Source organism: Lytechinus variegatus, chromosome 8 (assembly GCF_018143015.1).
Source record: "Lytechinus variegatus isolate NC3 chromosome 8, Lvar_3.0, whole genome shotgun sequence".
Lineage (NCBI taxonomy): Eukaryota > Metazoa > Echinodermata > Echinoidea > Temnopleuroida > Toxopneustidae > Lytechinus > Lytechinus variegatus.
Window position 1 is genome coordinate 36,519,962 of NC_054747.1, and position 13,933 is coordinate 36,533,894.

A 13,933-nucleotide genomic window follows, 5' to 3' on the forward strand; every position below is an offset into this window, starting at 1 on the left:
GGGCACTGTATTGTTTGTGAACAATGCTCTGCCCCTCCAATGTTCTATCTCCTCCGAGTCACGGTCCGCGACTGTCCATACACACCAGATATAACGATGTAAAAAAGTTGTGATATTTACAACCTCACGATCCTCAACGATTTTTTTTCAGGCTGTGCCGTGGGCGTCACAGAATTCCAACTCGATGTCGAGATCCACGGTGTCGTCGTCATGTTCAAGGAAACCGGTATCGGCGTTGCAGTCAACTACCACGACGGAATGCTTGCTGTACAACCAATCCTGCCGTCGACAATAGATGTAAGATGTGCTTCTTTTCACCACAGTTACACACGGGAATCTGACTCGAGACCTACCAAAGGCATTTTGTTATTATACCTAAGACATACAACATGTAAAATCTGTCGTTTTGAAGTCAGTTTGGTGGTGTGGCTCTGACATTCTGTCCGCTTTATGTCAGGGAAAGTGTTGGCAAACCTGATCTCAACCAATTCAACTATTTCAGTAGCTTTTAACATTTTTGGTTCGGTATGAACTAGCATTTCATCTATTTTTTTTTACTTTGGATAGTTAATAGAATTAGAAATCTGAAACACAAAGTGTTCAATTTTTCATTACATTTGGTGTTAATTGAGCACTCTTAAATTTGTAAAATTTGTCAGCACTAATAATCAAATCATTTTTTAGAATCGTTTTAATATTGTTATCATCATCTAATTATTGGTGATTAGGCTTAGTGTTATTAATGATATCATTATCATTTTATATTATTATTATTATCACTATTAACCATTTGTAAAATGAAAGGAGTAGAAGTAATAGTCGTATTATCATTATAGCTATTGCCATTTTTTATCATCATTGTAATTTTTATTACAAAATAAATATGGATATCATTTCTATCTTAAAAAAAAATCATATATGTTTTTACTAGAGCGAACATTTGTCTGGGTTGCTAGGCAACATGGATGGTGACCCCAGCAACGACATGGAGGCAAGAAATAGTAACACCCCACTCGAGGATCCGACAGATGAAGAGATCTTCCAATTTGGCCAATCATGTAAGAAAAATCATGATGACATTACTCTCTTGCGGGTGTTTCTTGTTTATAATATTATCAAGTGAACTTCAACATAATGTACAGGCCCTTATCGTAGTCTGGGTGAAGGGGGCGTTAGGGTGCTCTAAATGTCCCCCCCAAAAAAAAAAAAATATCACAGACTTTTATTTTCACAGACTTTAATTTTTTTAACTGAGAAAGATTTTACTCCTTACATTATGGGGGAGACACAATTGTAGATGGCAAAGATGGCCAACTTTATTTTTCATTCCATGCTTGTCAACAACAGCAACAACAATAACATATTTCACACCCCCCTCCCCCTTTCCTAAAATTGGGATCCGCCCATGCAAAAAAATGGACATATTAAGAAGGGGAGAATGGGCCCGGGAAATTCCCTTTTCACAGTTTTTTAAGAATTCACTTCTCTCTAGCTGAATTATACATGTAATCTGAGTTCTAGTCTATCGCTGCTTTCATATCTAACCTGGAGGTTATATTGAAGTTGAGTTCGTTTCTTACGTTGAGTTTATCTTACGCTGGCTTCGAATCTATAACGTTGAGTATATATCTTACGCTGAGTGCGCATCTAACGTTGAGTTATAATCTTCTCGTTTTCTACCTTAATTCATTTTCTAGCCATGGGCGGAAATCTTTCCCAAAAAGGTAGGGGGACCGGGAGCTGGAATATTTGGCAAGCAAAAAAAGGGGGTTCACCCAAAATGTGAGGTAATTTAATCCAAATCACATGTATATTTCGGTTGTGAATGATATATTGTTCTCCGTCATATGTGACCAAAAATAGTAGGGGGACATTTGATATTGAGTCCCCATCCTTTTTTTTTTTGGGGGGGGGGATTTCTGCCCGAGTTTCTAACACGTCTAACGCTTAACCTTATTATCTATTTTAATTCCTACCAGGGGAGATTGAAGCAGATTACACCCTATTCCGATACGTGTCAAACAGGGACCATTCCCACTACCACAACACGTCATTCGTTCCTCGTATGAACGTAGCTCTTCCAACCCTTTACCCACCATGTAACGACGTTTACCAATGTCTGTTCGACTACGAGGTGTCAAATGACGATGGGGACTTAGCCCTGGCTACATTGGATGCTTACGAGGACTTTGAGAGCAGTTCGGAAAACATTCGTAAAAGTAAGCTATAAAACATGAGGTTTCCCTTTCCCATCAAGGTTCTATGGAATCAGCTTCCAGTGGAAGCGAGGATTTCTTATTCAAAAACATATACGCTTGCAGAGTTATAACTAAACCTAGGCCTATATTTTCTCTTATTATTGTCTATGTAATTTACTACTCTATTTGACAATTGATTCCTGCAAAAATACATGGAAAAATCAATAATTGTGCTTTTTTTAATTTTGCTTTCAATATATCCTGTTATATATTCATCTTTAATCGTTTTATACGATGCATAAGCTAAAAAGTATTTGCATCGGAACGGTGACATTGATATTTAATGCATATCTTCCTCATTTTGTTATTTTTTCAGAACCTCTTTAAATAAAGTATACTGCTGGAAGGGCCTCCCTGATAAAACAAACTCTCACAAAGCGATATTCTTTCAGCACTTTTAAACTCACACTTCCAATATTCGAAACTTCTTCTTCATCTTGAGATGGACTTAATGTCGATTTTTTTTTCAATTCGTAGCGTATTTGAAAAAAATATCTTTCTTTTCTATCCGTAGTCGACGCATGCCCGTATCTGATCACACCTTACAATGGCACAAAGTCGTACTCGTCAGATTCGAATAAATATTTTGAAGGCGCCGAGGTCTCATTTACCTGCGGTGAGAATTTATTGATGGTTGGCTCATCCTTCAAGCGATGTGAATATGACATGGAGGTAGGAAGTCTTGTATGGACCGGATCAGAAGGAGATAATGAATGCATAGGTAAGAGCTTTTGACAATGTAGTAGGTTTTGCGCAGGAACAAACTCAACCTATATACCTCTATGTAATGAAGGTTTTTTTCAATCATGACTTCATTAAATTCAATATAGAGTTCATGTTGACAAATATACCAGGTCCACGGTTCTATTCTGAAACCATGGCAGCTCCACCACAAACATACAAAACATTAATTTCATTATGATCATATTACACAGATATAACATATTCAAATCATAATGTCAAAATGTTCCTTTTGAATGAATTACGTCAAATTAGGTTATGTATTAATGCTAAACACCCCTTTTCCCCTCCCTCCCTACTCTGTCTAGACTCCCGTCCCCTCCCTCCCACTCCCTATACCCTCCCCAAAAAAATTACTGTTCTAAATTATGAAAGATGGTAATAAGGGCCGTTTCTAGTTCGTATTTTTGGGGTAGAGTATGAATGTTAAGAATATGAGTTGTATATTATACAATGGGTGGCCATTGTAATCAGTATATACCACTTACTTCTTTAACATTAAAACGCAATGTTTAATAAACTTTCCCCATGCTTGAGCTTTTCGTGCATAAAATATTGTGAAGGATGACATTACTGAAATTTTACATACCGTTTGGCAGAATACGGTGGGGGATTCAGTGGAATTGCATTTTCTAAGTAGCGTTTTCAGGCGTTTTCTGTTTGTTTGAGTATGTGGCCCATGGCCCCTATTTCGATTGCAAAGGGAGTAAGAAAAGGTTAATAGTGGTGATGAAAATAATACCAATAGTGGAAAAACAGTAATAATGGAAATATAAAATTTGCCTATCTTAAATATCGTCTGTATGCAAAAACGTTTTTTTTTCTTTTAGCACTGAATTTGATTCCGATATAGTATTAAAATAGAAAAAGATGAATATAAAAATTAGTAAAAACTCTTTTCTTTTATATATTTCTTATTATAATTATATTTTGGTAGTATGTTGATGTCATGGTTTTCACATTTTTGTTTGTATGCACTTTCATTTCTATGCCCTAGAATCCACATGCGGCGTCCTGGACACCCCTGCAAATGGTTCCATTGCTCTAAGCGAGGATGGCAGTACAGCATATTTCGCCTGCCAGGACGGTTTCACGTTGAGTGGAGCCATGCAGTCGGTATGCCAGGAAGGGGTATGGTCCAGTGCCGCCCCGACATGCATCGGTAAGTTTACCTCCCCAATATGCCCTTTCCTACATTTTTATCACATTTTTTCCATTCCATTCCAATTAAATGACTGAAACCCCACCTCGGTTCATGTCTTTTTTTTGTCACGTAGGTGTACAGCGGGCATGGTCCAGAAGTAAAATGCCTTTGACCTTAGACGCGCAATATCTCTGTGCCCATGGATGGTGTGTGCGCGGATGTGTTCTAGTGTATGTTGATGGGGGTGTGTGAGTGCGTGTTTATGTATGCTCTGGTGCGTGTGTGAGGATAACGAAAGTGAGAGGGGAGGGAGAGAAAGCTACTTCAGATACAACATGACAGAGTCCAAATATATGGTGAGAAGAGAGGTGAAACGGCAAATTTATGTATGGTTTCATTATTTTGTGTTAGGGATATTTAGGTGCGCGTGCGTGCGTGCGTGTGTGTGTGTTGAGCAGTACTTTGTCAGAAAGAGAATCAGAGGCGTGAAGGGGGGGGTTAAAGCTGTCTATGTGAATCACCCTCTACTCACTACAATTAAGTTGATAACAATCATTCTTTGCCCAGAAATGTGTTTAAAATGGTTAGGAGATATCAAGCGACATGATAACCTGAAGTATATTGTGTGCAATCTTTTAAAGTAAAGTACGGACAGAGTAAATGGCATGGAAAATGGAAATTTTTATCTAGCAAAATAAACTGAAATTTCCGAGCGCTCCATATCAGCCTAACAGGGTTGTGATTACATGCCATTAAAAAAATCAGATTTAGATGTATGTTTACAGATTAAAATATCCTTTCAAATTTTGACGAAATTGTAATATGCACTAATGAACGTTCAACCTACCCCGTCCAACCACCCACAGACCCCATCTCATACCATGCATACAGTTTAATAACCCCACTCGGTTGATTCTAGCCTTTCTCTGTCCCCATTTCTCTGCCTGTACTAATCCTGTTGGCCCAGATGGCGACATCGACCCCGGTGACAATAACGCCCTCGTCATCGCCCTCAGCGTGGTCTTTTCACTTATCTTTATCGTACTCGTCGTCGTTGGCGTCTTCGTGTTCCTCCGATATTGGCAGTACGGATCGTTTAATACAGAGAAGCAAGCGTGAGTAGCTTTCTTTTTTTGTATTTAAGTAGGGCTGTTGTTTGATTGTTCTCGTGGGTGTATTTAGAATTATGAGGGACTCAGCTTACAAAGATGTTGAATTTGTGATAACACTCATCATCAGACAATCTATAATGGTTTGGTCAAGATAATTTAATTCCAACCATTTTAAATTGTAGTTTGAATTCTTACATCTCCTGTAACCCTGTATGAGAACAATTGCGATATTAACTGAGGTTAGGCATCTTCAGAAACCTCCATTCCAAATTCCTGGTGGGTCTCCGAATAGTATATAATTCATTCACTTGACAAGGTAATTTAAAAAAAAAACACCTCGTAATCAATTGTTGATTTATATCCGAAGCAACTTAACCAATTTCAATTGATTTGCTGAGAGCAATTTATCAGTGCAATCGTCCTCAAATTACACGAAGAAACGCTTCTCACAGCTAGTAGATATTGTTGTTGAATCATTAGATGAGAAGAGACTTGAAATACTCAAACAGAAATTAAGATAATTATCATTGATTCGTCCAAAGCCACAATCAATTGCATAACACTTTGCTAAAATTAATACGTATGTCATAGGTTTAGTTTAGAGAGGTAATACATTTCAATATTCAGGGTCAGGATTTCGATAAGTGAATTGATGTTACCAGATTATTTTATACTCAGAGGTGATTTTATGCTAGCTAGATATAGATGATAAATTGGTATATGTAATGTTATTCTCAATCATGTTGATAAAGGTTATGCTATGTTCATATAATCATTTAATCGAATTAATTAATTCATGAAGACGTTTTCAATGCCATTCATTCATAAATGCATATTTATATCTTACATTTCCTATCTTAAGAAATGCTCAACCATTCACGTTGTCATGGTTGCATTGATAGTTAAATTAGGGATCTTTTTTCTGGCAGTTAGTAGCACTTTTGTTTCCTGTCCCTCACTGGCTTCTTCCCAACTCCGACATATTTTCTTCCCCTTTCCTTTTCCTATCATCCATGAACTACACTCCGCGTACAAACAGGCCTAAGGTTTCTACCAAGGAGGCAGAGGTCAACTGGGGAATGGAGAACGACACCGGGAGTTTGGAGCATATCAACACAGCAGACGTCCCGGCAAAAACGCCTCAACCATCCAATGAAACACCTTATTTATAGTCCTTGGAAATCTCACAGCCTTCGCTCTCAATGAAATACATGACATTATTGGGTTGGTTGGTTCACTGCCATCGATTAGTGTGACTAGTAGTCAAGTAGACCAATTTCGAGAGAATATCGACTAACCCATGGGAGCTATGGCGACGGCATATCGTGACATGTAGGTGGTGCTGGTCGACTGGCGTTCGGATTCGTCTAGGGGTTGTATTCACCAGGGCAGGTTGACAGGTAGAAGACAGTAGCTCTGGCGTTTCATAGACCACAAGGTGAACAGTACTCATTCAACCAATTCCAACCAGGGAGCTAGTCAGTAGATCAAGCACCAACCAGGACTTGATTATTCGAAGTTATCGATGAAAATATGTAAATATAAGTCCGATTGACAGATTCGAGGTATAGATTCCAGGCCTATACCTCAATTTATTGTTCAAGATTTTGATTGATTAATACGATAATGTTCTTTTCTCGCAGTTGGTTAGTCCCTTTTGATATATGTGATATTTGGTTAAATACCTGAAGAATGCTGTAATTGAACATGTACTTCCATTACAACAGCTTTGTAGCTGCCAGTGCATTACATGACAGCCGAAATCACATTGAGTACAAATTTATCCGGCATTAATTGTCATATTCATCTGTTTCTTTTTCTTAGAATTTATGCTATATAAATATACAAAAAAAATATTATCGTTACAATCCATTTTCACCAAAGAGTTGTTTCCAAATTAGTGTTGTGCTCCGTAGTGCTTAAGAGTGTTTATTGTATTCCAGTTATTCCGTCTGTTACATTCAGCTTTAGTTACGTTTCTTTGTTACTCCTTATGCAGTTAAAGCAATAATACAAAGAAAGACAAATGCATTATTTATAGAGGAGGCTATTGAATGTCAAGATTCAGATAACATGCACATGTCGCTTTTGTACAGTTGTAAGTAAAAGAAATAGAAATAGATAAATGCTGATAAGCTGTAAATAATTCCAACGGTCATAAACTAGTGTAAAAAAGTATTATAGTGATAATAGATAATAAACTATGTTAGCACAATATATATTTGCTTTAAGAAAAATAGAGATATTACTGAAATTAATCAGCAACTTTTGTATGTACATGGGTTGGCTACATTCTTCCCAAATCACTAATAAACATGAAAAATAACTGGAATATTTATTTCCAGTGTGACTCCTATTTCGAAAATAAATGTATATGGTTATAAACCTGTAAAAAAAGAAAATTGACTCGAAGATAATGTGAGTTTTTCATTCCAATTTTCAGAGAATATCAGAGAATAATGCGGTTCGACACAAAGTGCCAAACCGCATTAATATATGGTTGTATGTGTTACTTTACGATATACTTTTAATTTGTATACAAGTATTCCATTAACTTTTTTATTACTGGGAAATGTTAATAACGTGGAAATACTGAATCCCATGACTTCAGAGCGTGTTGATTGATGATTGCTGGGGTAAGTCATCAGGTCTGCTCTCTGCAAATATTAGGCATAGTAGAAGAGGGAAGAGTTGGCCTTTTCTTGTCATTGTCTCTGTCGTGTTACTTATCAATGAGAATTTTGCGATGGAGAACGGGAACGTTCTCGAGATCGCGAGGTACTACAATAGAATTCAGTAAAGAATACACAAACAGGTAATGTATATAAAAAAAACTCAAATATTCACCACCGCAAGTGAGGGCTCTGTCTCGTTCTCTACGTTGTAGTTTGTCCGAAAAACGCCACGGAAAAAAACAGAACGTGGAGATAAGTAACGTTGGTGCATTCGTGGAAGAGAAACTTATAATTAGCGCGTGTTTTATTATTATTATTATTATCAAATCCTTATTAGATTATCGTTCTCTGGAACAGTTCCACAAAGTTCGTCTAAATATAAATAAATTGGAGATCGGCGAGCATTCAAAATCATGTGCACGTATTTTTTTACTAGAACGAAAAGAACTTATAACGAACCGATACATGTCATGCATGTATATGACATGAACCTATATGTTACCACTTGCATCATGTGATAGGGCATTTTGATTATCTGAAGAAAAGAGATCAATAAACAAAAATGTGTTCTTGATCATGAAGGCATAAAACAGTATGACCGTGTGTATGTAGTGAGATAAAGCTCTACACTGCCAAAACTCCGGTGTTGATTTAACGCCTGCCCGGAATGTATAATGTCCACACCAGAGAAGTTTTGAAACAACACCAGTTTGTAATCAAACCGAAGCCGTTTTAATACTAATTGGTGTTGTATAAAAACCTATCTGGTGCTAGACCAAAGCAAAACTGTGGGTTTTTAACACTTCTCTGGTGTGGACATAATAGATTCCAGGCTTGTGTTAAATCAACACCGGAGTTCGTGAAGTGTATAATATTATATTTAGCTATTCAAAGAGAAAGACACAAATAACCAGCTTTATAGAGTATTCATTTGTAAACAAATAATTTATTTTGTGGTATTTACAAATTCTCAACATCGGCATCAATTAATCCATAGTAAACACTAGTATTGTTATATGTTAATCTTAAATGTTGATTAAAAATAAGTTTGAACAATACGAGTTTTTTCATTTTATTGAAAGTATTTATACTTATAAAATAATCAGGGAATGCAGAATAGGTATTTACCTTTATACCATAGCAAATTGTTTCACATTCCATTTATATCAGATAACGATCATCCCATCGTATTATATAAGCCTTGCCACAAAATGTCAATCAAAACTTTACTAGATGCACGAATAAATAATAATTTTGCAAGAAGACACATTGTCAGATTCCTTTGTACTCTTACAACTAATATGCTAATCTACTTGGTATTCTGTGCATATCATACATTCATTCTCATTCTCGATTTCATTATTGATGATATTATTCGAGTGGATAATAAATTATTTCCTATTTCTTATATAGCCATGCATGCTTGAAACAACGCAGTGTCTAAGATCCACATTGTGCTCACAGTGAGCAGCTCATTGTGAAACTATCTTCATATTAATATGAGTATTTCAACTGTGAGGCACATTTCCCATAGTCCACTATGAGAACACATTATGAATACTGGAACTGCATAGGTGTTCACAGTGTGGGACTGTCTTCACCCTGTTAAATGTGAGGATTCTTAAACTCTGAATCACATCTCCACTCTATGGACATACTATAGACACACTGTGAACACACTGTTAATTTACTGTGGATAAACTGTGAACACGCTGCTGATACACTGTGAACACACTGTTGATTGAATATGAACGCACTGTTGAACACAGTGAACATACTGTGGACACACTGTTGATTGAATATGAACACACTGTTTAACACAGTGAACATACTGTGGACACATTGTTGATTGAATATGAAACACTGTTTAACACATTGAACATACTGTGAACACATTGTTGATTGAATATGAACACACTGTTTAACACATTGAACATACTGTGAACACACTGATGATTGAATATGAACAAACTGTTAAACACAGTGAACATACTGTGGACACACTGTTGATTGAATATGAACACACTGTTGAACACACAGTGGACACACTGATGATGCACTGTTGACACACTGTGGACAATCTGTGAACACACTGTTGATACAGTGAACACACTTTGAACATACTTGATGTCTTGTGAACACACTGTGGACACGCTGCTGGTGCACTTTGGACACACTGTTGATTTCCTGTGAACACACTGTGCACACATTGTGAATACACTGTTAATTTCCTGTGAACACACTGTAGATCAGCTATAAAAGCAAGCCCGAAGGGGCATTCAATGAAGCTCTCATGTGAACACGCTGCTGATACACTGTGAACACACTGTTGATTGAATATGAACGCACTGTTAAGCACAGTGAACATACTGTGGACACACTGTTGATTGAATATGAACACACTGTTGAACACAGTGAACATACTGTGGACACACTGTTGGTTGAATATGAACACACTGTTGAACACAGTGAACATACTGTGGACACACTGTTGATTGAATATGAACACACTGTTGAACACACAGTGGACACACTGATGATGCACTGTTGACACACTGTGGACAATCTGTGAACACACTGTTGATACAGTGAACACACTTTGAACATACTCTTGATGTCTTGTGAACACACTGTGGACACGCTGCTGGTGCACTTTGGACACACTGTTGATTTCCTGTGAACACACTGTGCACACATTGTGAATACACTGTTAATTTCCTGTGAACACACTGTAGATCAGCTGTAAAAGCAAGCCCGAAGGGGCATTCAATGAAGCTCTCCTGTTTGAAGTTACATTTCACATTACTGTTCGAAAAGTATATTTTTTATATAAGGCATGTCTCGTAGAAGAGTGGGTTGTGAATTAATGTTAGTGATTGTTTTGTTTGTTTTTGTTATTATGCTGATCATGAAATCAATAAAAAACTTAATCATATACAAAGAGAGAATTGAGTATGGATCGCCCAATGTACTTATTTTTAGCATATCTCGATATTCTGTATTTAGATATAACTTGATTAGAAAAGTCACCTGGTTTTCCTATTCCATTCTTTCGTACGGTCTGCATAATATTTGTTTACAATGACTCATTGTGAAACAGCCCGTTTAAATTCATTATCATGTTTATAGTCAAATATCCCCCTTCACCAAGTTATGTTAATATATGACCAATAATGTTCACCAATTTCTGTTTCTTTTATATTTTTTTTTTCATTTTGGTGTTTGTTACAGAATCAGGTAAATGATTTGTGTTTACGTTATTATATAACATAAGCTATCATGGTGTGTAAATATATATATATGAAAAACTAGCATGTTTATCCGAAGCTCAATTGGTGATGTTCTATTAACATTAATCTAACTACGTCAATGTTATATCAGTTGCCGATCAATTTTCCCACTATACGTAAAACCTCAATCGTATGATGAAAGGTTGCAAAAAAAATTAAAATTGAAAAATCTTTGATACATCGTGAGACAACTGGTTATTTCCTCTACTCAAAATCATATCCGTGTACATGAAATTTCAAGGGATTCTTTGCTACTTGAACCCTTTTATAAAAATCAAATATAGACAATGGAAAAGATTATTCCAAAAAGTGTGAAGTCAAATTCTGGAATATAGAGTTACACCCTTACTGACCCAGGTTTAATTAACCAAATGACACCCATCATTTTTTAGCGTCGCAATCATGTTAAACACCACTGATTATAATACAGTACGATTAATCCATCTAAAAGTATATGTACGGTTAGTAAATCACAAATAGGACGCAAGGGAGACTAATTGAAATTTTTATTCATCAAAATACCCAATAGATATTTAATGCAGGGGCTGCGGGACGGTTTTTTAAAGTGGGTGGGGGAGGCTGAGCCATAAGTGGGGGGGGGGGGGGTTGCTGACCATGAGAAATATCCCAATCACATGATCATTTTTACGTTTCGGTACACGGTTTTGGAAAAAAAGAGGGGGCTGAAGCTCCTCCAGCACCCCCCCCCCCCCACCGCTCGCGGCCCCTGTAATGTATTGTATACTTCTATATTAGATAAAGAATTATGCACATAATTAATATCTGAGTTCTTATTTCATCGATTTTGTTTACTTGTTTATTCACATCTTAACCTTCACCCACATTCACGGTCGTCATGGTCGTAGGAAAAAGAAATATTTGTGCGTGTGTGTAAGATATTGGATACTTTGGATTTCTTTCTTTTCTTAAATCCACCCCTGGTTTGAATATGGGCAAACAAAGTTTTTCTTATGCTGGTGCATTCATTTGGAACAATTTACCTATTTTTTTAAGAATGCTCAATCCGAATCCTCATTTAGTCTTCTATTTTGGCGTTATAACAGTCTTAATTTATAAACTGGCCCCTTGTGTTGTTCTTTTCTTTACAGTTTGTTTGTTTCAACTTACATTGTACACTGTTTATACTCATGGTTGTTATATGTTTGTATTTTTGTTGTAGGGCCTCCAAGGACAACAGTATATCAATTACTGATGGAGCTACCCTACTAAAAAAAGACTTATAAATAAATAAATATGCTAAAATGTTCATTCAAGCGTATCTAATCAGTCCATCCCATTTTTGCTTCGAAAGATGATTCAAGAATGATGTATACTATCAATTAATTATTTTTGCATGCTGCGATGTAAAAGAAAATTGCGATTTTCAGAATGAGCTTTAAAAAATAGCACAAATGCTTATCACGCTTTAAAGAACAAAACCTTATATACATATATCTCGTTTGTGAAATATATATGAATATACGATTAATCGATCATTTAATAGGACAATATCAATAATGCCGGTTGAGTTTCACGGTATAAGTAGGTAAGAAGTAGGCATTACTAAAGGTGCAATAAATTATATTTAGGTGTGTGGTCCTGAAGGTGCTTTGAAAATTGCTGTTCGCAGCTCATTAATCGTTTTTTTACAAGGGAGCTACACAAAACTTCCCAGCCATTGGAATGTTCTAATGTGCAAGTGATATTTTTAAGCTATGGAACTTTGAAATGTATTTTAATCAAAGTCTCGCCTGAATTTCTATACACAAAAATATCATATCAGGTTATTGCCTTTATTGTCGGGTCAATATATTGCTTGACCCCAAATAATTAGCAACAAATGATGTTTCAACTGTTTTTGGTACTATTTGACTGAAGTAATAACAAGTTAAAATTCTACGAAAATCCGAATCAGGGAAAGTGGTTATTTTTAAGATGGCGTCCAAGATGCGCCATTCACTGAAAATGGATAAAACTCATGTCAATATCCACCATAGAATTATATTTTGGTGCATATTTCTTGGTCTATGGGTAGGTATGTTGATAAAGAGAGAATGAATATAAAAATTTCATATCAACTTAATGCCCATATCGGGATCCGAACCTGCAACATTGTGACTGTAATAAGCTAACGATTATCCTACTGTGAAGCGTTTGTCAGTTTTTTTTGCCAATAACTTTATGGCTTTACGATTCATGTTTAGGAATATTCCTGATGTAGTCTTTGACTAAATAAACCTTAATCTGACGCCGGGAAGAAAAAAAAACGCGTACATGACATAGGGAAGACAAAATCGCAGAATCAAATCGTGACCATTGCATGAAATAAATATATGCTACCTCAGGTTTTCTCAGAAGCAACCTTTCATTGACCTTTACATTTTTAATGAAGGATCAGCATTAACACTTTCGAATGAAGATATTGCGTAAGCATCCCGACATAGCATTCTGCGGTAAACGATTTCTATCAAAGGAAAGCATGGAGTAGGAGGCGAGAGTGATACGTCATTGATCAAGTGGGGGAATCGTATTGCCTTGTCCACTTCTGGCATATTGGCTATTACAAGATTACTTGGGCTACTGTCGAATACCAATCATTATGTACACGATGTAGCCCTTCAGTTGATGTGATGAAAAAAAATATTTCAAATTGAATATAGCTAATCATTAAATCACAAATTCTTATGTAAGCGAATTTGAAGACCTTTCTTTT

General features: G+C 36.4%; 1 protein-coding gene across 7 annotated transcripts in view; it reads left to right on the plus strand.

Annotated features, from left to right (window-relative positions):
* LOC121420445 (sushi domain-containing protein 2-like) overlaps window positions 1-13,933 on the plus strand; it is a 36,840-nt gene that overhangs the window by 15,517 nt on the left and 7,390 nt on the right. For 5 of the 7 annotated variants that reach the window (XM_041615082.1, XM_041615085.1, XM_041615081.1 and 2 more), the window contains exons 14-19: window positions 152-297; window positions 932-1,058; window positions 1,980-2,219; window positions 2,773-2,979; window positions 3,997-4,161; window positions 11,162-11,167. In XM_041615082.1, coding sequence (XP_041471016.1) covers window positions 152-297; window positions 932-1,058; window positions 1,980-2,219; window positions 2,773-2,979; window positions 3,997-4,161; window positions 11,162-11,167 — 891 coding nt within the window. Of the gene's footprint in view, window positions 1-151; window positions 298-931; window positions 1,059-1,979; window positions 2,220-2,772; window positions 2,980-3,996; window positions 4,162-5,110; window positions 5,259-6,294; window positions 9,187-11,161; window positions 11,168-13,933 lie in introns of those variants that run through there. The other 2 variants (XM_041615087.1, XM_041615083.1) reach the window with 2 other exon arrangements.